The 24,867-nt window shown below is 40.3% G+C and overlaps 1 protein-coding gene across 5 annotated transcripts in view; it reads right to left on the bottom strand.

Moving 5' to 3' along the window:
- DMD (dystrophin) overlaps positions 1 to 24,867 on the bottom strand; it is a 2,360,554-nt gene that overhangs the window by 931,108 nt on the left and 1,404,579 nt on the right. For all 5 annotated transcript variants that reach the window (XM_066250305.1, XM_066250306.1, XM_066250308.1 and 2 more), the window contains one exon: positions 22,420 to 22,595. In XM_066250305.1, the coding sequence (XP_066106402.1) occupies positions 22,420 to 22,595 (176 nt within the window). The remainder of the gene's footprint in view (positions 1 to 22,419; positions 22,596 to 24,867) is intronic.

Raw genomic sequence — 24,867 nt, 5'->3', positions numbered from 1 at the left:
TACATATTTATTCATTCTCTTGTTCTTTCTTTATTCATTTAAATTTGTTACTGAATGATATTTCTTTCAGCCTGAAGGAGTTTAGTTTTTGCTTCTAAGTCAGGCCAGCCAGCAAGGAATATTCTGATTCTTTGTTTAAGAAAGTCTTTATTTACTTTCATTTTGGAAGGATAGTTTTATTTTCTCTAGAATTCTTGGTTGGCAGTTTATTTTTTTCTTTCAGCATTCTAAATATGTCATTCCATTGCCTCTGGCCTCCATTGTTTATGATGAGAAGTTAGTTGCTAATCATATAATGTTTCCCTGTAAAGGATAAGTCCATTTTCTCTGGCTCTTTTCAAGATTTTCCCATTTGTGGTTGTATCTTAATAGTTTGACTCTGATGTTTGGGGGCATTAATCCCTTTGGATTTATTTTGTTTGTGGTTTGCTGAGCTTCAGGATATTTGTGATGTGATTGACCATTATTTCCTCAAGTAATTTTTTATGCCCCTATCTCTTTTTTGTCTTCCTGGGACTCTCAGAACACTGACATTGATACACTGAATATTTTCCCACAGGTCTCTGAGTCTCTGGTAAGTTTTTTTTCATTAATTTTCCTTTTTTTCCAGATTGGGTAATTTCTATTTATCTTCAGGCATACTGATGCGTTCTTCTGCCATCTGAAATCTGTCTCAAGCCACTTTAGTGAATTTTTCATTTCAGTTTCAGTACTTTTCATTTCCAGAATTTTCATTTCCTTTCTTAATAACGTGCATCTTTCTGTTGATATTCTTGATTTGTTGTCATTTTCACTGTACTTTTTTATAATTATTTAAAAATAGTTTTATTAATTCTTGAAGGTATTTATAATAAGAGCTCTGAAGTCTCTACCTGCTTAATATAACATCTGACTTAGAGACAATTTTTTTTCTGCTTTTTTTTCCTGAATGTGGGTCACAGTTCCCTGTTTCTTTAGAAGTATATATATTTTTTCTAGAAAACTCAACATTTTAATTAGTATATGAAAGCAGATCTGGATTCTGATTACCCATCACACCCCAGGATTGCTGCTATGTAAGTTAGAATAAATTGCCTAAATAATATCTGTGAAATGACTTCCTACAGTGTATGACTGTAATATCTCTTTTAAATTTTTGCCTAGCTTCCTACAGGACAGCATAGCTTAGTTGTCATTACACAATAAATGGACATCAGTTGTGTTCAAACACCTGGACTCAGTAATTCCAACTTTTGTCACTTGATCTGAGTGTTAGAGACTGTATACAAAGTTCAGGCAAGTTTTCAGTTATCCTATAGCAGACACACGGAAAACTTGTCCAAGCCTTTTACAGCATTCTCATTTCTTATATATCCCTGATAAATCAAATTTTAGTCTAGACTTCTAGTCAAGTATTTGTCCTAACCAAGACAGTAACTTTAGGCCAGCTGAGTTGCTAATTGCCCATTCATTTGCCACTTAGATTTCTACCTTTAGTGATACTTCTTTTTCTTCTTTTTTTTTTGTGAGAAGAAGGGGGATAGATAGTGAGGTAGTCTCCCACATGCGCAATGACTGGGCTCCAGCCAGCAACCCCATCTGGAGCCAAATACTCGAGTACCGAGTTATTTTTACCACCTGAGGCTGCACTGCAATGGAGCTATCCTCAGCGCCCAGGGAAACACTTAAACCAATCAAGCCACTGGCTGTGGAAGGGGGAGAGGGAGAGGAGGGGAAGAGGGAGAAGAGGGGGAGAGGGAGAAGAGGGGGAGAGAGAGAAGAGGGGGAGAGTGAGAGGAGAGGGAGAGGGAGAGGAGGGGGAGAGAGAGAGGAGGGGGAGAGGGAGAGGAGAGGGAGAGAGCGAAGAGGATGAAAGGGAGAGGAGGGGGAAAGAGAAAGGAGAGGGAGAGGAGGGGGAGAGAGAGAGGAGAGGGAGAAGGAGAGGAAGAGGAAAGGGAGAAGAGGGGGAGAGAGAAAGGAGAGGGAGAGGAGGGGGAGAGAGAGAGGAGGGGGAGAGAGAGAGGAGGGGGAGAGAGAGAGGAGGGGGAGAGGGAGAGGAGGGGGAGAGAGAGAGAAGGGGGAGAGGAGGGGGAGAGGGAGAGAGGAGGGGAGAGAGAGAGGAGGGGGAGAGAGAGAGGAGGGGGAGAGGGAGAGGAGGGGGAGAGGGAGAGGAGGGGAGAGAGAGAAGAGGGGGAAAGGGAGAAGAGGGGGAGAGAGAAAGGAGAGGGAGGGGGGAGGGGGTTGCTTCTCCTGTGTGCCTTTAGTGGGAATCACACCCAGGCTGTCCATACACTGGGCCAACACTCTATCCACTGAGCCATGGCCAGTCGTTAGTGATACTTCTATGCATGAGGTTTAATATATTTGGCTCCAAATAGAGTGAGCCCCTCAGGCAGTGAAGCTGCTGGTTTCTATATGTTTATACTATGCTGTTACAACTATGCTGACCAAGTTGAGGATGTGGTAACATCCCCAGGCATAAAAACCCCACAGCCTTCTACAGTTCTTACTGTAAGTTCAATAGTTTTTCATATATAATCACTTTCCAATTAGAGAGATGCCTTTGGTTGATTCCCAGAGTCATAAAAGACTTCGTCCAGATTTAGTGTTGTTTTTTGAGAAGTGACTCTGTTGAGCTTCTCCCTTCACTTTGAGGAGTCCTATCACCAGAGACTAGTTTCTAACTCTTACTCCGGTACCAGGCCCAGGGCTAGCCAATTTATTTATATCATCTCTAACCCTTACAACAACCCTACGAGATATGTATTATTATTCTTATTTTTTTCTAAATGAGGCTTACAAGTTTCAAGTAGCTTGCCAAACAAAAGAGCAAACTAAGAAACAGAAACACAAAAGCACCATGCTGTTTACTTCCAAAGGTAATAAACACAAGTGGGACTATAGGTGGCTATTGCTCAGCATTTAGTTAGCAGGTTTATGTAATTGGCCAACCTAAACTCCAATTACTTTCAATTCCACTGTCCAGTGAACAGGTAAATCAGGAAGAAAGTACCAAATTAACCAGTAGGAGAAACCAGCTATTTTTGTCATAGATAAATTCTGATCAATTAAAATATCATTCTTGGTTCATAAAGGGAGAGTTTGGTTCTCACTGTAATCTTTATAAAGTCTGAGGGCCCCTCATGACCCATAGTCTTCCCACAGTTATAGCCACAGAAGCCCAGTCTAGCAACAAAAGATCATTGAAAAGACTTCTAATCGTAACTCACATTTCTTTATCAATAAAGAGCATCAATTCACAGGCTACAGAACATTCCAGAAATTTCATTTCTTTTCTTTTCTTTCTTTCTTTCTTTCTTTCTTTCTTTCTTTCTTTCTTTCTTTCTTTCTTTCTTTCTTTCTTTCTTTCCTTTCTTTCCTTTTCTTTTCTTTCTCTTTCTTTCTTTCTTTCTTTCTTTCTTTCTTTCTTTCTTTCTTTCTTTCTTTCTGTGACAGAGACAGAAAGAGGGACAGATAGGGACAGATAGGAAGGGAGAGAGATGAGAAGCATCATTTCTTTGTTGCAGCGCCTTAACTGTTCATTGATTGCTTTCTCATATGTGCCTTGACTGGGGATTACAGCAGACCGAGTGACTCCTTGCTCAAGCCAGTGACCTTAGGCTCAAGCTGGTGAGCCTGTGCTCAAACCAGATGAACCTGCACTCAAGCCAGCGACCTCGGGGTTTCGAACCTGGGTCCTCTCCATCGCAGTCCAACACTCTATCCACTGTGCCACTGCCTGGTCAGGCCTATTTCTTTTCTATCCATCAACGGTTTCAGAATATTTCAACTTCTAAAACACTCCACAAACCCAAGCCACATTCAAGGATCACCCTGTTCTCTTTATTTTATAGCTCAACTTTGCCTCTCTAGTTACTTCCCCTTTACTAAGTCTCTGTAGCCTTTTTTCTTAATCAAATTTCACATCATTAAAAAGTCATAAATGCATCAAAGATACTATTATCTTTAGATATTGGAGCAAGCACAAATCTGAGAAGATACAGGCTTGAGGCTCTTCAACTGGCTGAGAGAGAGGGAATAAAGAAAGAGGGATTGTTCCCTTTTTAGTTTGTCTCATCCCTGTTTATCTTTATTTACTAATTTTTTTCTTCTTTTTCCAAGTGAGAGGAGGAGAGATAGAGAGACAGACTCTTGCATGTGCCCTGACTGGGATCCACCGGCAATCCCCATCTAGGACCAATGCTCTGCCCATCTGGGGCCATGCTTGCAATTAAGCCATTTTCAGCACCTGAGGTGGAGGCTTCATGGAGCCATCCTCAGCAACTGGGCTGATATACTCAAAACAACTGAATCATGGCTCTGGTAGGGGAAGAGAAAGAGAGAGAGAAAGAAAGAGAGAGAAAGAGAGAGAGAGAGAGAGAGGCAGAAGGAGGGGTGGAGAAGCTGATAGTCGCTTCTCCTGTGAACCCTTGCCAGGAACCAAACCTGGGACATCCACACACCTGGCTGATACTCTACCACTGAGCCAACTGGCCAGGACCTGTTTATCTTCATTAGCTGTTTTGTTCACATTGGTAAATATGATCATAATGAAAAAGGCACATGTCAGGATAAATACAAATATTGATCGACTTATGACCTATGCAACTTACGACCATTCGACTTTATGAGCACAATTGCTAGCCACGACTGCTTCGTGTCTGGCAGTGCAAGCGTTGCCCAGCTGGGTGTACGACAGTGCGGACCAGCTTCCGGCAGCACTACCATCTCCACGTGCACCATTTCAACTGTGTTATCCCAGACTCGGTACAGCAATTTGTGTTTTGTGTCTTGGATATTTTTCATCAAACCCCTCCCAAGATGTCTACCAAGAGGAAATTGTCTTTGTCTTTGACTTAAAGATTTTTATAACATCATTTCACAGTACTGTACATATAGCCTACTCAGCTTACGACCAAATCGTGTTATGACAGGTCTGTTGCAATCAATCATTTTTGTAAGTCGAGCACTAGCTGTAGCTTTTAGCTCTTGGTCTTTTCACAACTTTCATTAGCCTTGTTCAAATAGCTTTATCTTTCTGAGCTGCAACTGGATCATCTGTACAATGGCCATCAGGATACTGCCATTCTCTACTTTTCCATTGCATGGAGTCAGGTGAGAGGACGGATACTAAAAACTGTGTTGTGGAGGTTAAGGGAGAAAACATTAGGAAACTCTTAACAAAGACTGTTTCATAGGATAAGCACATAAAAACTTGGTGGCATTCGTATTAACTCTTTAACTTCTAAGTTTCTAGCTTGAGCAAGTGAATAAATAGTGATACCACTCATAGATTTTGTGGAGGAATAGAACATAGTGTTGCATATACTGAGTTGGAGGTGGCTTCCGGACATGGAAGTTGAAATGTTCCTTTGGAGGGTAGATACACAGGTCTAATTTGGAGCATTATATTGGGTTGGATATTAGATTTAGGGCCCAAACTGAAACAGATGATTGTGACAAAGGCTGCTTATCTGTATACCCTATGATCCCGCACTCAAGCAGGCAATATCGGGGTTTAAAACCTAGGACCTCAGTGTCCCAGGTTGATGCTCTATCCACTGTGCCACCACTGGTCAGGCATGAGTTCCCCTTAAAAGAGTAAAGGCATTCCCAATTTCTTCCCTTCCCAATCCCTTAGTCTGAAAACAGATGTGATAGCTGTAGCACTAAGAATCCTCTTGAACCATGAAGGTAAGGGCCACACTAGGGATGGCATATTTCTGAGATAGAAGGACCGGTGTCTCCAATGCATTAGATCAATAATATCAGCCTACCTAGCCGCAGATTCATTTTGCACGACAGATGGATATATGCCCACCTTGTTTCAGCTGCTGTATTTGTTTGTTTCACTCTGTGAATCTGACTCTAAGTGATACAGTGAGCGCTAACATCTCTGGCTATGGATAACAACCAGGGAAAGCATACAGAATAAGAGGGGAAGGTAGAGGAAAGGTCCTTCAGATACGTCAGGATTTAAGGAACAGGTGAAAGAAGGAGTGAAATGAAAAGAGAAAGGCATTATGCAGAAAGGTAGAAAAAAATCCGTTGAAATTAATGACATGAAAGACAATGTAAGGCCAAGTGCTAAGACGGAAAGTGGTCAGTTAATGCCAAGTGTCCCCCAGTAGGACCGAGGTGTGTCCAGTAGCTTTACCAACCAGAAATCATTGATGGCCTTGGCAAAGACGGCACTAGAGCAATGCTAGGGACCAAGAGCAAAGAAAGAGATGAGATAAAAGAGAACAGGTGAATGCAAGTAGTAGTGACTATGAAGAAAGAGATTAAAATGGGGATAATAACTAGGAGAGGGAATTAAGAGAGCTATTTCCAATGGGGCTGCCCAGAATCTGGGCACCCTACATGTTCATCGTAGTGGGAAATCTTATGGCAGAAGTTCAGTTTTTGAATCTGGAATGAGCGACAGACTAATGCAAGGAATTCTTTCTAGTAGCAGCGGCATGCTTTAGCGCCTGTCTGCAGTGGTGGGTGGCCCACGGCAGGATGCAGGCCCAGGATGTAATCAGAACTCTACAGTGGTGGGGTTCGGCCGGTTCACACCGGCTCAGAAGAACTGATACCTAATTATTGGTTGAGTTGGGCAAACCGGTTGTTAGAATGGCACTTGGAATCATGGTTCTCTCTAAGGTGGGCGTCTGGGCAGCCGCCCAATGTGGAAATCACAAATTTACATTTCCTACTCTTATAACGTTCATCTGCACAACAGCATATTCTAAGCACCTGTAGTGATGTCCGTTCTGTCCTTAGGGGAAATAATTGCAAGTGAGGACGCCAATCAAGAAGCAACATGGAAATATCTGAAATAACAGTTTTATTGTTTGTGGGTTTTTTTTTTGGTCAGGTATCATTTAATATTTTTCATTAATATTTTTAAACTCATAACATAATCTAGTTTTGTGTATCTCTTTTATTGTTCTTATTTAAATATTAAATGCATGAAATAATAAACTACGTTTCAGTATGTCTTTCTTATACTTAGAAAGGTCATTCTTTTTTATACTTAGAAAGGTCATTAGAGTAGAGAACCAGCGGTTAACTATTTGAATCCAGCACTGGGAGTCTAATTCCTGAATTGGAACCTCTCCCTCCTTTTCTGTCCCTTTCTTGAGCTGTTATTCGAGACTTCTGTGTTTGGGAATGGAAGTGGGGCTTTCCGCTGCACATGAGACTGATTTCTTCACAGCCCAACGATCTGACAAGTGCAGTAGAGCTCATTACAAAAAAGTTATCTGTAATTTATTTTTAATCTGAGAGCTTAAAACGTTTCCTCAGTCAGGGGTAGGTAGCCAGCAGAGAAAGGGTGATTATATATTTGTGCTGGTGTGTATTTGGGGGAGACAGAATAATTCATTGAGGCAAAGTTCCTGTGAAATAAGACATAAAGCCTTCTGCTGAAAATAAAAAGGAGATAGTTATATGTTCACCATCATAATATTGATAGTATGTGAAAATTATTAGATTAGCAGCTCACACATGTAGGTGTTTTTTATTTTATTGTATTTCTTTTTTTTTAATTTATTTTTTCATTTTAGAGAGGGTAGAGGGGGGAGAGAGAGAGAGAGAGAGAGAGAGAGAGAAGGAGGGAGGAGCAGGAAGCATCAACTCCCATATGTGCCTTAACCAGGCAAGCCAGGGGTTTTGAACCAGCAACCTCAGCATTCCAGGTCAACACTTTAACCACTGTGCCACCACAGGTCAGGCATGTTTATTTTACTGATGTTAGAGAGAGAGAGAGAGAGAAAGAAAGAGGGGGAGGGGAGGGGGGAGAGAGAGAGAGAGAGAGAGAGAGAGAGAGAGAGAGAGAGAGGAACATCAATCTGCTCCTATCTGTGCCCTGATCAGGGATCAAACCAGCAACCTCTGTGCTTCAGGACAATGCTCTAACCAGCCAAGCTATCCAGACAGGGCTAGTGTTTTCTATTTTAAAAAAGACTTTTAAAAACTTTTTTATCATAGTAGAGAAAGAGAGAAAATATTTTAATTCAAATTTAACCTAGGTGGGAAAAAGCACATTATTATCTCTTTAGATTTATATTGATGGCCAAACTATGACAATTCCAAATTAGTAAAACAGAAGAGATTTGCTAACGGGAACATGAGAATAGATAAGCACACAGGTCTAAGGTACCCTTTAGTTATCCTAAAAGCAAGAAAGGAATCATTAGGATCAGCACATGTTTATCTCAGGAATTTGGGTTTTCTTTTGTGCATAAAGATGGCCTACTGACCTGTGGAGGCCGAGCTCCCTTTTAGTAATATTATGGCTCGTAATTCTAACAGAAAATGCACTTTGGAAATGACTGCTTTTCGTATAAAACATGTCTCACAGGACAGACCTTGAAGGTGGACAACTCAAGTTTCCTCAAAAGCAAGGAAAATTCAAAGAATGAAAAAGGTCATTTGGTCTGTTTTAAGAAAACGATGGGGCCCAGTATGGCTACTGTCACGTCAAATGGATAACAACAGGCAGATTTCAGACAGCAGTGACCTTACAGGAGGAATGCGTTTCCAGGACTGCAAGGGAGGAGTCTCACTGGGCGTCCTCTGTTTGGACTGTTCCCCTGTCACAGGCTCTCTAGCTCCTCCTGTATTGATCATTTGCATTTCACTGAACACTAAACCCACGCTTCAAAATACTCTCTTCCACCAGGGGGTCCCGAACATAAAGGGAACATTTCTGAGCTGCAAATAGTAGGATAAAAAATGTGAATTTATTCTCCTGTATATTGTGATCAACATATTTTCCCCAACAGCTTGTTTACCAACCCATTTGACTTGTGGTAGTTAAGGGAGTAGACTGTGGTCCCATGGAGGTCACATGGATTACCTCTGTTCATTGGTCACCACAAGTACTCACCTGCCACAGTGGCTGCCTGCCACCCGAAGCCCTTCTTCCCTGCAGCGAGTTTTGGTTAACGTGTTCTCTGGGAACTAACTGTTTTGGTTCCCAGTTAATAAGTGAATGACATGAGAAAGGGGGTCTCAGTGAGAAGCAGGTGGTTGACTGGGGATTGCTACCATCGCTCCACTGAGAGAGGAGTTGCGCCTCAGCATCTTCAGCCTTGTTTCTCCCTGATGCTCATACTCAAATGCATGTTCTATGACCACCTTGGCTTAGATATTCCACGGGCGCCTCAAACCCATCATACCCCATGTTGTCTGTCGAATTTGCTTTCCCCTTTCCATCTGTGTACTCCCTTTGGGTTTCCTACCCTAGCTAAGAGCACTCCGTTCAGCCAGCTCCCCAAGCCCGAAATCTAGAGAAGGCAGGCATCCTAGACACCTCCCTTCATCCTCCCCCATCTCATCTAATTAATTCCCGTTATTTTACTGCCACCTATCGAGTGAGTATCTTGGATCTGTCACATCTTTACCAGATTTAACCTGCTGAGACATAGTCATCATCCCTAATCTGAAATCCTCCAGATCTACTCGGGTCACCCTGCTGTCAGTCTCACCTTCTTCAGTTTACCCTGAGCTCAACTCAATTATCAGAGGGGCTGATGTGCTTCCAAATATAAACCATTAAAAAATCCTTCCAACAACCTCCCCCCTCCCCACTTTTACAAGTGAAAGGAAGATAGAGAGACAGACACCCATATGCATCCCAACCAGGATCTACCCAGCAACTCCCATCTGGGGCTGATGCTCTGCTCATCTGGGGCCCATGTTCGTGACCAAGGTAATTTTAGTGCCTGAGGCGGAGACTCCATAGAGCCATGCTTAGTGTCCAGGGCCGATGTGCTTGAACCAATCAAACCATGGCTGCGGGGGGGGGGGGGGAGAAAGAGGGAGAGGGAAAAGGGGAGGGGAGAGAAGCAGATGGTCAATGCTCCTGTCTGCCTGGACTGAGAATTGAACCCGGGACATCCACACACCAGGCTGACACTCTACCACTGAGCCAATAGGCCAGAGCCCCAACATTCTTCCATCCCACCCTAGAAAACAATGATTTGAGATACAGAATCTGCCACGACCTGGCCATCTTGACTGCTTTATTTATCATCACTGCATACTTTGTCTTTGAGGCATACAAGAGAAAATGCTTATTAAACCTGATTAGAATGAGTAGGTAGGAAGTTTTTAGAAAAAATTCTGTTAAATTGTAAGAATTGTATAAGGTCACTTATACACATTTAAACATTTTATTTTCTCTTAGAACACAGAAATGGCCATTAATTCACCACTCATTTGGTATGGGGTACAAGACTTTTCCTGGTGTAAGGGTCCACTGACTAAAGTTTAATATATTCTTTCTTGCATAAAACACACCTACATTTCATCATGCATGACTTGAACTTTAGTTTCTTAAATGTAGAGTAAAATTTAGAGACGTTAGAAAGAATATAAATGCAAAATCCTTCCAGATTTTTGTGGTATCTACCCTCTACCTCCATTCTTGAATAGTTGCCTCACATATATCTAATTAAATAGTTTTTCTTTTTTTCTAATCACCTTTGTCAAATTTTCCAAAGCATTCAACTTAGTTTTCATGGAAGCCAAAACTGTCTTTGCATTCCTATTATTAGTTTATATAATATTTCATTAAATAAAAGAATTAAGAAAATTAAGAATAACTTGCATAAGCAGGATAAGAACAACATAGAGTTGACTCTTGAAAATCATCCTCTCAGAAGCACCCATTTGCTTCTCCACCCCTCCACCGCGCCTTCCTCTCTCTCTCTTCCCCTCCCGCAGCCAAGGCTCCATTGGAGCAAAAATGGTCCGGGCACTGGGGATGGCTCTGTGGCCTCTGCCTCAGGTGCTAGAGTGGCTCTGGTCGCAACATGGCGATGCCCAGGATAGGCAGAGCATCGCCCCCTGGTGGGCAGAGCGTCGCCCCATGGTGGGCGTGCCAGGTGGATCCCGGTCGGGCACATGCGGGAGTCTGTCTGACTGTCTCTCCCTGTTTTCAGCTTCAGAAAAATGCAAAAAAAAAAAAAAAAATCATCCTTTCAGATGCTGGGAGGAAAGGGCTGTGGTTCCAGAAAAACCATTTGAAAACATTCCAAAGATATCTATAAGGAACTAATATCAAGCATGAAGCCTGGAACAGGAATTGGGCAGCTGGTTCTACATATAGGATAAAGAGCTGAGGATAATTAGGTGATTAAAAGTAAATGGAGATTTAGAACTTCTCTGTACTGAACTCCATGTTGTCCCTCAATGTAGCGAACTCTGTCTTGTGTCATTGATTTTGCTCATGTCACTTTCCCTCTGTGGAATATCCATTCATTTTTCATGTAACTTATGCCATCCTTCCAGGCCAATCCCAGAGACCATCTCTCCTAAGACATTCTCCGTAATTCCTACCTCCCCTGCCTCCCCCCCAAAGTTAATAGAAGGTCATGAATAAAGTGCATTTACTTGTGTATCTATAGAAAGTGCTATTGTTGGTACCAGCCAATGTAACAGCATGCTTGGCTCCAGCTAGTCGGCTTCACTAAAACTTGCCAAGTTTCAAAGAATAAAATATGACATTAAAAGATTAACTATAAAGCTAATTTTTCATCATCTTTTGATGAAGAATTATGAATGTCCTTGAAAGCTTTTCAAGAGTCATCAGAGAACAGATGGGAAGAGACCAGCTTTTCCACAGACACCTGTAGAAAATACATGCCTCACAAAAATTAGGGGATCACAGAACGTGCGATACTCCAGTACTTTCAGCCTTTTGTATAGTGCATTTGCACCAATGAAATAAAAGTTGGTTTTGTATCTTATTTGCATAATTGAACAACTTTCTTTGACTTGTTCACTTTTCTGATGTTCTTGTTTAATAAAAAAAATTTAAATGTTTCTTTTTTTTATCGCTTCATATTCATTTAAAAATATTCCCTAATTTTTGTGAGCAGTATAATATCTGTATGATCCTCTCTGATCAATTTAAAAATAGCTCTTGGGTGACATGGATACTGTCTAAAACATCTTGTGGTTATAAGCTGAGGGAGGATAAAATGCCCAGTTTCAAGGTTAATTCATACTTTATTCACTTAGAATGTTGTGATATAGTAAGACTAAGGTAAATAAATGGAGAAAATGTTTCAAAGAGCATCTTTCTGGTGTGAATAGTTATGGAAATTGAAGCCACTTGTCTCTTAAGAGTATTAAATTCTGGAGAACACTTAAAATAAAAATTATTATCACAACTTTTTCTACTTTTTAAGATAAGAATTGATCAAGTCCAACTTCTAGAACTAAAAGCGTATCTATGGAAATGTATTAATATTGTAAACACATTTTTTAAAAATGGTTCTGGCTCTTTAGATGTCTTTTTAGCCTCTGTGACAGTGTCAAATATAAAGATTTAAATGTTTAATTTAATGGGAACAAAAATTCTTACTATTCAAATTGAGAAAATACTTTTGATCATCTACAATGTATTAGGTTTTCTACTCAGTATTATGGGTTTATAGAGATGAAAATAAGGGAGTGTCTTGCCCTCGTAAAGCTTTCACTCTTGAGGGAGGAAATGGAACTGATGAGGGTATGACACATGATAGATCTGTAAAATGTCATGCGAGTGTTCTCAAAACAAGCAGGAAGAAATCAAAAGAACAAACTGCTTCCACCTATGAAGAGCAGGTACCATTTACTGAGAAAACAGCACTTAAGTTGGGTTTTGGAGGATGGTAGGATTTTGAGAAAAAAATAAGGGGAAAGACGATTCAATTTCAAAAAGTAAATAGTTTCAGTGACAGCTGAAGGGTAGAAAACTTCAAGTCCTTTTATGCTCGAGACACAAGCCAAAATAGCACAAGTGATTGATAATATTTGAAAAGAGGGGTCATAACATATGCTATGTCCTATTCCCTTGCTACTGAGCATGGCCAGCTAAGGGGATGCGATTGGTAAGTGAGGGGTTGCTGGGCAGAAACTGGAAGTGCATCACACAGACTACTAAGGGTCAAAGGCAAGGTAAGTAATGCAAAGCTGGGTCTAGAGTGAGGATATTGGAGTCAGGCTATCTAGGTTCACACATCCCTGTTCTAACTCTTGCTAGTCATTTGACCTTGGGCAAAGAATGCCAGCAGTCTGTGCTCTAACTGCCCTTCTGTAAAAATGAAAATAAGGACGGAGATGTTATGGAGATTATAGGAGCTAGGTAAAGCACTTGGAGCCTCGCCTGGTAATATTAAGTGTGTCACCACCATCGACACCATCATCTTGCACCAGGTTCTCTGTGAAGTATTATAAAGTCAAACATCTATGGGAAAGTAGTTGATACAAATGGCTGAGGTGGAACAGATGTGGCAAACTGAAGAGAAAGCTTGCTTGCCCAAACCTGTGCTCCTCAAACTTTAATGTGCACATGAATCACCTGGGAATCTTGTTAGAATGCTGACTATGATTTATTAGATCTGCATTTCTTAGCAACTCCCAGGTGATGTCTGTGTGCCGGTCCAGAGACCATACTTTGTGTAGCAAAAGTTTGAAACATCTGTTACTCTGTTGTAGCCGGTGGTGCCTTGAGAGAATGTGAAAATAAGTGCCTAGTAGCCAGATCTCAGATTTCAAAAGGAGACAGAAATACGTATATTTTTTAAAAAAGATGAAGCCTCTCAATTTTTCAATGCTGGCAATTATTTCAAAACAGTACCTAAGCAAGGACATCTCATGCTTTCCGAGAAGGATTCGGCCTGTGGGCACTCACTCAGTCTGCAAACTCGGCGCCTCATGAAGGCAGAGTCAGGGTCAAACACAACCTGTGATTAGAAACTGGGGGAGTTCAAGTTCAGAGCAAGTAGTGGGGAGCTAGGGCCGCAGAGGTCCTGGGGGCAAGTGTGGGCGTGTGAGGAGGCTTGAGGACTGGTTTACTTGGAGACGCTGCGTACATTTTAAAAGGTGGTACACACTGTGAAGAGACCGATGCATTACATTAAGAGTTGTGGTTTTCATTCTGTAGAAATGGAAGGTGCTACATTGAAGGTGCTTTTCTGAGGAGAATCTGAATTAGCTAGAAGCCAAAAGTGGAGATGATTTAGGGGTAACCAGTCATTTTAAGAAGAGTGCATAGAGTAATATGAATTGCTAATGGAGGTTTTTCAAGAAGAGGTCCTACTAGGCCTATTTTAATGAATTAGATAAGGCTCATTTCTAATTAACAGCATCCATTTGTATGCAAACAATGAGCTAAGGTCTTTAAAAAACAATTTCTTCCCTTAAGTACATTTAGGAATGTGTCCCATTAGCTTATTTACACCATTAATTTGCTTGGCAAACTAGCATAGATTATATACAGGTAAACTTTGGTTCAAAGATTCAGAAGAGAGGCATTGATATGAATAAGAAGTTACTGATATTACTTGATGTCTTACACATAAGGGATTTTTAATATGCCTAGCCTTACTGTGAACTTGGATGCATTCTGAAAGAGATTTTTACTTTCTTACGGAAGTAGTGTAAAAACATTTTCCCCCCTAGGATCGCTTGCCAGTAAAGGTGGTAGTATTCTTTTGAGGAGGGGTTCCTGCCAGATCTTGGTTTCTATGCGCCATTACGCACTAAAAGAAACCAAAGACAGGGCCCTGGCCGGTTGGCTCAGTGGTAGAGTGTCAGCCTGGCGTGCAGAAGTCCCAGGTTGGATTCCCGGCCAGGGCACACAGGAGAGACACCCATCTGCTTCTCCACCCCTCCCCCTCTCCTTCCTCTCTGTCTCTCTCTTCCCCTCCCGCAACCGAGGCTCCATTGGAGCAAAGATGGCCCGGGCGCTGGGGATGGCTCCTTGGCCTCTGCCCCAGGTGCTAGAGTGGCTCTGGTTGCAGCAGAGCATCGCCCCCTGGTGGGCGTGCCGGGTGGATCCCGGTCGGGCGCATGCGGGAGTCTGTCTGACTGTCTCTCCCTGTTTCTAGCTTCAGAAAAATAAATAAATAAATAAATAAATAAATAAATAAATAAAAATAAAAAAAAGAAACCAAAAACCCTTGGAGAAATGCTTGATTCCGAACCTCGCCCAGGAAAAGCCCAAGGTGAGCCTGGGACTTGGAAGTGGGAAGCTTGAACGAGTTCCCACGGGTCAAATTTGGTAAAAGTGACCTTCAACAAGACAGCTAACTATAAGTCATTAAAACATATATATACATTTTTAGTGAGAGAGAGAGAGATAAAAAGAGAGAGAGAGAGAGAGAGAGAGGAAAGAGACAGGGACAGACAGGAAGGGACAGAGATGAGAAGAATCAACACATAGTTGTAGCACCTTATTTGTTCATTGATTGCTTCTCATATGTGCCTTGACTGGGGGATTATAGCAGAGTGAGTGACCCCTTGCTCAATCCAGTGACCTTGGGCTTAAGCCAGCGACCTTGGGCTTCAATTCAGCAACCTTGGACTTAAAGACAGTGACCTCCGGGCTCAAACCAGTGACCATGGGGTCATATCTATGATCCTACGGTTCAAGCCAGCGACCCCACACTCAAGATGGTGAGCCCACACTCAAGATGGATGAGCCCCTGTTTAAGCCAGTGACTCAGGGTTTTGAACCTGGGTCCTCAATATCCCGGGCCAAGGCTCTATCCACTGCACCACCATCTAGTCAAGCCATTAAAACATACTGAATAAATAAAAATACAGAAGTTCATATTGACTTCAAAGAGAGAAAAAAAAAGCCTTTTCTTGTTTGTGTGTGTGTGTGTGTGTGTGTGTGTGTGTGTCCGTGTGTGATTTTTAGAGAAATCAGCCCATAGGATCATGTCAGAAGAAGGAAAATTACTATTTCATAATCCCCCATGTTAATAATTGAGACAGATAAGGATTAACCATGGATAGTTAAGCTATAAGATGCCTTAATTATTTCAAAGACAAAACTGTTGCTTCACAATTCAAGACCTGATAGTCACCACCTTAACTAAGTGCTCAAGCTTGGCAGCATTTATAGTACAATTACTTCACAGCACACATCTCTGGACGGGACATGAAGAACACAGCATCTGTATGAAGTTTTCTTGCCAAACACATTTGACTTACACTTTTCAAGTCACATCTAGTCCCAACTTTCGGTTTACAAGACAGGCAGAACATAGAGAACAAGTTAAATTATATCAGCAAGGAAAAATAAAAAAGACAAGCCCAGAAAGGTGAGATGTTTTTTTCCAGGCTATTGTACCAGACTCTTTCAAATGTCAGCATCAGTGAAAAGAAACAGAAGGTGGGAGAGCTATTTAGAATAGAAGAGACTGAGGAAACATAATAGCTAGAGGGATCAGAAAATGCCACCTCAAAATACGGCACTTTGGCATAAGAATTATTTTGAGCTGGAGGCAACCGAGAAATCAGAGACAGAGGAAAAGCTGTCTACTATTCTCTGATTCTGCCTAAAGGCAAGGTATGAGTTTCCCTTTGTAAAGGTAATCCCCTGCTCCTTTTCCTGCACCAGGAATAGGAGATGACTTTTATCATTGGAGACTGGCATCGCCTTGAATCTGCATGAAAGAACCTTACTAAAATAAACAAACAAGCAAAACAAATTATATATAAATCTTACAGAAATATCTCTTATACTTAGTTTCCCCTTATACTGCATTTCCCTTCCCACAATATATCTACCACCCCTAGAAGCCCAAACCTGTTTTCCTTTGTCTTGTTCTGTCCCTATAATTTTATCATTTTTTGTTGAAATGGTATATAAGCTCTTAGGTCTATCATTTCTTTGGGGTTTTTACTTCTATTCCATGAAACTCCTCATACCACCCAAACATATTAACATCCAATAAGATGTGTATGCCTGTTCACTTATTAAGGTGCCTTTTGCTAGTTTAATTTACAGGCTCTGAAACTAAACTTTAGAGCAGGGGTCCCCAAATTATGGCCCGCGGGCCACATGCGGCCCCCTGAGGCCATTTATCCAGCCCCCACCGCACTTCTGGAAGGGGCACCTCTTTCATTGGTGGTCAGTGAGAGGAGCACAGTTCCCATTGAAATACTGGTCAGTTTGTTGATTTAAATTTACTTGTTCTTTATTTTAAATGTTATATTTGTTCCTGTTTTGTTTTTTTACTTTAAAATAAGATATGTGCAGTGTGCATAGGGATTTGTTCATAGGTTTTTTTTATAGTCCGGCCCTCCAATGGTCTGAGGGACAGTGAACTGGCCCCCTGTGTAAAAAGTTTGGGGACCCCTGCTTTAGAGGGTAGAAGTAAAAGATTTTTTCTCCCCTACAAAGCCAAATGTATGAAGCATGATGGAGTACTGATCGAATAAAAAGCTCAAAAAAGAAACAGAAGACATTTTTGAACCAGTGGGGGATTTGGAGATGGGCAGGATGTGAAGTAATAATATGGTATTATTTTTAATTTTCTTGAGCATGAGAAACAAGCCTGGTTAGATACGGCATGCTGCTATTCTAAGGCAATGCACGCTGAAGGAATGAGGGTGAAAGTAAGAATGTTTATAGCTGTTTTCCCACCTCAGCTGGGTCTGCTGCCTGGCTCGATCTGCCTTTAGAGATGCTGTTTCTGAAGCCACTTGGATCCTGCTCTCCTGCTTTCTGAAGCTGGCCACAAGTTACTTACAAATGTTAGAACAACAAAAGTGTGTGTGTGTGTGTGTGTGTGTGTGTGTGTGTGTTATTCCCTAGATTAGAGAAAGACAGGTATGAGGGAGGTCCAGAGAAAGAAAGAGAAAGGAAGAAACAGTATATAAGGTTAAATGCAAAATCTTAATTGTCAGATGTAGGAAATTAGGGGAAGGATAGAAGGGTATTATGGGTACTTATTGTGCTCTTTTTCCCGCTTTTCTATATGCTTAAACTTTTTAAATAAAAAAAAAATGGTTGGAGAAAGTGTCAAGCAATATTTATAGATCAGGTAACATGTAAATTAAAACTGTTATTACTCGATCTTTGTTAGTATCAACAATTGTCTTTCTGAGAAATGGGGAAATCGTTCTCTTGACTAGTATATCGGCTGGAATACTCCAGAAAAGGAGGAGTGTCTTAGGACGGTGACTGCACTAGCCAAGGGTCAGAAACGACAGCACGTGGGCAGGTCTGAGCGGACGAACAGCTGCCTAGAAAGAGTTAAGATCGTTTTTTATGCCGTGGACCCCATGCGCAACCTAGTGAAGCTTGGTACTCCTCCTCAGAATAATGTCTGTAAGTCCACAGTATAAAATAAGCTGGCTCCAAAGGCAGTCAACTGTGTTGAAATACAATAAAAAAAACTATTCGAAAAAACAAAGGTGCAATATAATAATGCAAGTGATTGTTTATTATTAACACATTAATAAGATCTTGCGGCAGATCTAATAACTAACATAGTTGTGAAGTAGCGATAAGCAGGAACAGTATTTTGAGATGTCTGTACCAACTCTAAAGAGAAGCAAACATCTGGGATTTCAAAGGTATTGCTAGTATTGCACTGGTTTGTAGCCTATATTCAAAATGGAAGGGAAGCCCTGGCCAGTTGGCTCAGTGGTAGACCATCGCCTGGCATGTGGATGTCCTCGGTTCAATTCCGGGTCAGGGCACAGATGAGAACTGCCCATTTGCTTCTTCACCCTTTCCTGTCTTGCTTTTCTCTCTCTTTCTCTTTCTCTCTTCTTCTCCCCTCCTGCAGCCATGGCTAGATTGGAGCCAGTTGGCCCTGGGAGCTGAGGATGGCTCCACGATCTCCATGTCAGGTACTAAAAAATGGCTCCGTTGCAACAGAGCAAGGGCCCCAAGTGGGCAGAGCATCGCCCCCTAGTGGGATTGCAGGGTGTATTCTGGTCGGGGCGCATGTGGGAGTCTGTCTGCTTCCCCTCCTCTCACTAAAATTAAAAATAAATAAGAAAATAAAAACAAAATGGAAGGGAATGCTCAATTTCAGTGAGAGGTTAGTGAAAACAAAGAGACAGTTTTTCCCCCATTAAAGCTCAGAGGACCCCCTTGAATTCTATCCAGGGGCCCATGCTTAAAAATCTTCATACACAGGCTTGCTCTCTTTTAACCTATGACTTTCCTTTATGGCCAATAATTTTTCATTTGCATCTTTTCCACTTACAAAGACCATTTCAAGGGCTAAGCCATCATTAAACTGATTACCATCACACTTAAACCTATAGGTGTCATTCAGTCCTCGGCTACATATTCGAGGCAACAATTTTCCATCTTAACTTGCACAGCTAATTGACTGTATTTTATGCTTCATTTATTTCCAGCAAAGACTAATTTTAACGGATGTCCATTGCTATTTGAATATTTCTGAACAATTCCTTCTTATATTTCTGATATCTTGAATTTTCAAAAAAGGTTTAAAATTATGTAGCTAGAACACCCCAAATAGTTTTTTATAGACTTTTCTTGCTTAACTCATGCATGCTCTTTCATTTGTGGAACAAGAAACATTAAATATTTGCAACAGCTATATTTAAAGCCCACTGTAAACTAAGGATACCATTGTCGACTTAAATAACCATCTTATTTTTCACCTGGGCAATGAATCACTTGTATTTCCTTCAAATTTCTGCTTGGGTTGCCCTGAAAGCGTGCCATTGATTAATAAGAGTTTCATGATCACAGCTCTCCCACAATTGCTAGGTTAACATTATTCTTTAGAAAATATGATTTGACTTGACTTTATTTGCTACTGGATGCTTGGAAATAGCTATGAATGCATTGGAAGAACTGTTTTTTTTTTTTTTTTTTTTTTTTTTTAAATTTTATAAAATTCAAACGATAAAAAAATCCTGAGGAAGTGTGCCACAAAACTGATCCGGGTAGAAATTTAAATATACTAACAATTTATTTTTAAAATGTAGTGTGAAATTGACAACATTAAAAGCTGAGTTACAAAAACAACAACAACAACAAACCCTCAAGGAAGCTGATCATGACTTTTTGAAACACAAAAGTACAATATTCAATATAGGTCAAAATGTTTAAATGGGAGAAATTTTTGTAACCAATTCCAGTCAAGTCCCTAGCTGTAATTAACCTATCATTTGTGTAATATTTCACAACAGAATCAGCATATAGCACTTTCTTATGAACCTGGAAGGATCTAAAATTTTAGAACTTATTTCTCTATCCTCATGTGCAAGTTCTAATTTGCATTTAGAAGTCGGTAACAACAAGATTTTAAAAGTTCAGGTAAAAAAAAGTGTTATCAGAGAAAATACTAATATACTCTATTTGCATACTATGAGTAAGATCTTTAAGATTTTATTTATTCATTTTTTTATAGACGAGAGAGAAAGAAAGAAAGAGAGAGAGAGAAGGGGGAGGAGCAGGAAGCATCAACTCCCATATGTGCCCTGACCAGGCGAGCCCAGGGTTTTGAACCTGTGACCTCAGCGTTCCAGGTTGATGCTTTATCCACTGTGCCACCATAGGTCAGACCTATGGTAAGATATTTAAAAGTGATAAACAATATCTTAGATATAATTAAGAACTAACCCTCCAATCAACTGAATCCACATTCTGAATTCAAGGTATTTTTACAGCATGTCATTCCATTTTTTGTAATCTTTTCATTTCTTTCTTTTTTTTTTTTGCATTTTTCTGAAGCTGGAAACAGGGAGAGACAGTCAGACAGACTCCCGCATGCGCCCGACCGGGATCCACCCGGAACGCCCACCAGGGGGCGATGCTCTGCCCACCAGGGGGCGATGCTCTGCCCATCCTGGGCGTCGCCATGTTGCGACCAGAGCCACTCTAGCGCCTGGGGCAGAGGCCACAGAGCCATCCCCAGCGCCCGGGCCATCTTTGCTCCAATGGAGCCTTGGCTGCGGGAGGGGAAGAGAGAGACAGAGAGGAAGGCGCGGCGGAGGGGTGGAGAAGCAAATGGGCGCTTCTCCTATGTGCCCTGGCCGGGAATCGAACCCGGGTCCTCCACACGCTAGGCCGACGCTCTACCGCTGAGCCAACCGGCCAGGGCATCTTTTCATTTCTTAACATCTTACTTTAGACTAGAGTGAGTCAAGTTCAGAAATGACATTATACAGGTTTAAACTTGTTCATAGTGAAAACATATTAGTTATTTAAATAATGGAATAGTTGTGTGCTTAACAGAAGGAATTCAATTGAGGAAAAAAGTACATAACTTCCCCAAGGAAGCCATTTAACTATAAAGTTTGGGTCTTTATTATATGTTATTAATATATGTTACAATATTTTCTCAACCAAGATTTAAAAATACAAGTTTTTTAGATGATGTTATTATTTTTTAACTTTAGCAAGGGGTGTGTGTGTGTGTGTGTGTGTGTGTGTGTGTGTGTGTGTGTGTGTAGGTCAACTAATGCACTCATTTTATAGAGAAATATGAAATCTATTATCTGAATAATACAACATGAACAAAGTCAGCAAGAGTAGGTAGGCAAAGACAACTGGCACAATTTCAAAACCTTTTTAACATATCCTCATCAAAGACATTCATCAATGAGTTGTTTTTAGCTTTCCAAATATTAAAAATTCACCTATTATGTAGATGATAGGAAGCAAAAACTTGGCAATGGAACTGAGCATTCATTGTTCACAACAATAGTCTCATTTGGTAAATAAAGGCCAAATCCTCCCTTATTAAACCGAAAAACATTAGCATCAGCAACTGGAAGCACAATACAAAATCCCGTTTATAAAAATATCTATGCCTTTCGACTGCAGCGGCAAGCGCTCGGCTTTCTGTGCTCTCACGGAATTCCAAGGGAAAGTGAAATGGAGACCGAAAACAGCAATAGCCTTTTGGAGATTTTGTTTTCTGCTTTAGATTTGAACATGTCCCAAGTTCCTCTCCAGAAATATACTAACAAACACAGTGGAACTAAAAGGTAAATAGTACTGTCATGTTTGCCAGCATCATAGTCACATCTTCCCATATTAAAAAAGCCAGCCCAAGAGCAGTCTTTCCTACAAAATAGTCTTTTATAATTTCCTTTCCTCATCTTTAAAAAAAACAAAACAAAAAAAACCCACATCGGTTCTCAGCGTGCTAAAATTGGCATATACTACAGAAGACATTCATATTTAAACAATCATGTGACTTTTTATAAACAAACCTAGAAGTTGCAGGTGGCAGACTCACTCCCTACTTAAGTCCAACAACTACACATTTCAGAACAGGGAGTCCGGGGTTACGGACGACATAGGCTCTGCAGGCTTGAAAATATTTCAGTCTTTCTATGCAGAGAAAGGTAAAAATAAATACTATGTTAAGACTAACTTCTAAGTTGCATATAATAGGTAAATAAATGTATCTGTTCCAATTTACATACAAAATCAACTTGAGAACAAACCTACAGAACCTATCTCATTTGTAACCTGGGGACTGCCTATAAAGGAGAAAAAGAAGGAAAAAAATGCATTACTGCTTTTGATGAACTGTTGACGGGTTCCTTCAAGTTACTGCCTTTCAGCCAGGTTATAATCTTGCACAAAATCTTTCTTTTAAAGGACAGCTTAAATAATTCTGCTCAATTTTAACAGTCCTGTTTTATTTGTCACCCTACCTCTTTTTCCTTTCTGCTAGCTGTTTGCAGACCTCCTGCCACCGCAGATTCAAGCTTCCCAGTTTTTCTTGGAGAATACCGGCATCTGTTTTTGAGGACTGTTGAATGATCTCTTCCCCGCTCGCATTCAGCACTCTGACAACAGTCTGCCGCTGCCCGATGCCATCCTGGAGTTCCTGTAAGATACCAAAAAGGCACAACAAAAATGAGAAGAGATTAAACAATGTGCGACCACATGAGATTCTGCTGGGAGGGAACTAAATCAAAAAGCTCCATGTGTAAGTTTCTCTATGAAACTGACATGTCTGTATCCAAAGGATACAGGAGTGAAAGACACCTTTTATGTGTTAGTAAAAAAAAAAAAAAAAAAGCAAAGCACTCTCAGTTCAGCTCCAGTTTGTATATTTGTAAAGCTTGTCAGCTAGAGGATGTTGTAATGTCCTACAAATCAATTAGTTGAAACCCTTCTCAAGAGCAAATTTGATTTCTTGTCCCCACAAGGATGTTCCATGTTTAATAGTCTATGAAGTATTGTAAAATTTAAAGGTGAAAAAAAAAGTATTTGGATTTCTTAGTGACTGTCAATAGAAGAGAGGAAAAGGAATCCTATACATAATTTAGCCACAGTATTAAGAAAAAAGCACACCTAGAGATATTTATACACCAAAATTCATTACTGTATTAAAAGGAAATTTATTTCAAATTTTGTTTCCATCTATGTATTTTGCATTATAAAACCAAGAAGTAATTGCTTTCAGGGACAGCCTATCAAAAAATCCCCAAGATACAGCAATAAATGTAAAAACAATCTATAGCCATCAGAACATTTTTATGCATCGTCGATGGTGTCAAACTTAAATATCTTCTACTTTTAATCCTGAATGAAACTTTAAAAGTAGAATGCCAGAAAAAAATAGTTCCATTAAAAAGAGATTATGAGCAAAAAAGAGCCACTATTACAACCAAATAGGCATAAAAACAACGCTTTTCACCATTAAATAAAAATGTCACGCTGCTGTTTTTTAAAATTAATTTAGAATTAGTAAGGCAATTAAAATGACCCATTATTAAATGTGAAGTTTAGAAAATGAAGTATGTAATATGAGAACCTGTGAAACCTATATTTGAATCAAAAGGATTCACAAATCTTTATGGACGAGGGGGATAAAGTCAGCACACAGAACTTTTCTGATAGATGCATTTCTAATCATCTAATACTCATATTCCTGTCCCTTGTGCCAATATCACATACACAGTAAATCTCAGAACACGCTTGCCAAATAAATGAATCACAGCCTGTCTTCTGAGACTGGATCAAATCCCCCTTGGACTTGCATTCCACATAAACTTCTTGGTATTTTTTTTTTTTTTTTTTACTATTGTGTAATATTTTGAATATGAGAATTTGTGGTAGTATAACTTCAGCAATTAAAAGACAATAAATCAACATAAAGTTATAACAAGGCCATTATTCTCAACATACAGCTCACAATGAATATAAAACTACCTGCAGTTATTGAACTATTTATAAGCTTTCCTGATCATGCTCCCTTAAATGGGCATGAGATATGTTCTAGTAAACACATGATATATTCTTGCAACTAGTCAACTTGGCTCCATTGCGTACATCTCACTCTTTACCAACTGTTCAGATCATTGTAGTAAATGACGTCATTTTTCCTAATAGGTATGCCCCTTTATAACCGAATGGGTTTATATTCCTATTATACTATAAATTCCTTGAGGTCAGAGATTTGTGTCCTATTCATGATTGTGTCCCTAATGCTTAGTACAATATTTGGTGCATAAGAGGTTTCAATAACTATCTGTTGAGGAAATCTATGAGTCTGTAAATAAAGGAAGTGAGGATGAAGAGGAGGGAAGAATGGAGTTCAGTCTCATTATCACCATGGTATCATTAGTATTAATAATTACTATCATCAGGAATCCTAGAAATTCAATGAAATAAGCACAATTTTCTAGGTTTTAGGCAGTGTCTAACCTAGTTGAGATGAGATGCCATTGCAGAAGTTAATGTATTATACTATGTAAAGGAGGATAGGGAAAGCAAGGTGTTCGATATAGGACAGGTGAGGAGAGCGATGACCTCAGTGCAAGTGTGAACAGAGAAACCTCTGCAGGGAATTTGTGATGTGAAGAATAGGTAGGCCTTAGGCACCTGGAAGGTCAGTGGAGTGAGGGGAATGGCAGAAGGCACGGCCTTTGGTGTGCATTTTCCATGACCTGACTAGGAATATACGTCTGGACTCTACGCCATCATATGAGAATTGTAGTTTAGGGAATGATATAGTTCTGGGTGTATATTGGGGCTCAGCAGAGAGGGCTTTGCTTTTTTAATTTTTTAAAGAGTTTGTAATTCATTGGAAGGCAACAAAAAAATGACAATTTTTTTTCTTTTATTTCTTTTTATTTTTTAATTTAAGTGAG

Source organism: Saccopteryx bilineata, chromosome X (genome assembly GCF_036850765.1).
Source record: "Saccopteryx bilineata isolate mSacBil1 chromosome X, mSacBil1_pri_phased_curated, whole genome shotgun sequence".
In the NCBI taxonomy this organism is placed as follows: domain Eukaryota; kingdom Metazoa; phylum Chordata; class Mammalia; order Chiroptera; family Emballonuridae; genus Saccopteryx; species Saccopteryx bilineata.
This window is presented reverse-complemented; position numbering and strand designations above follow the sequence as displayed.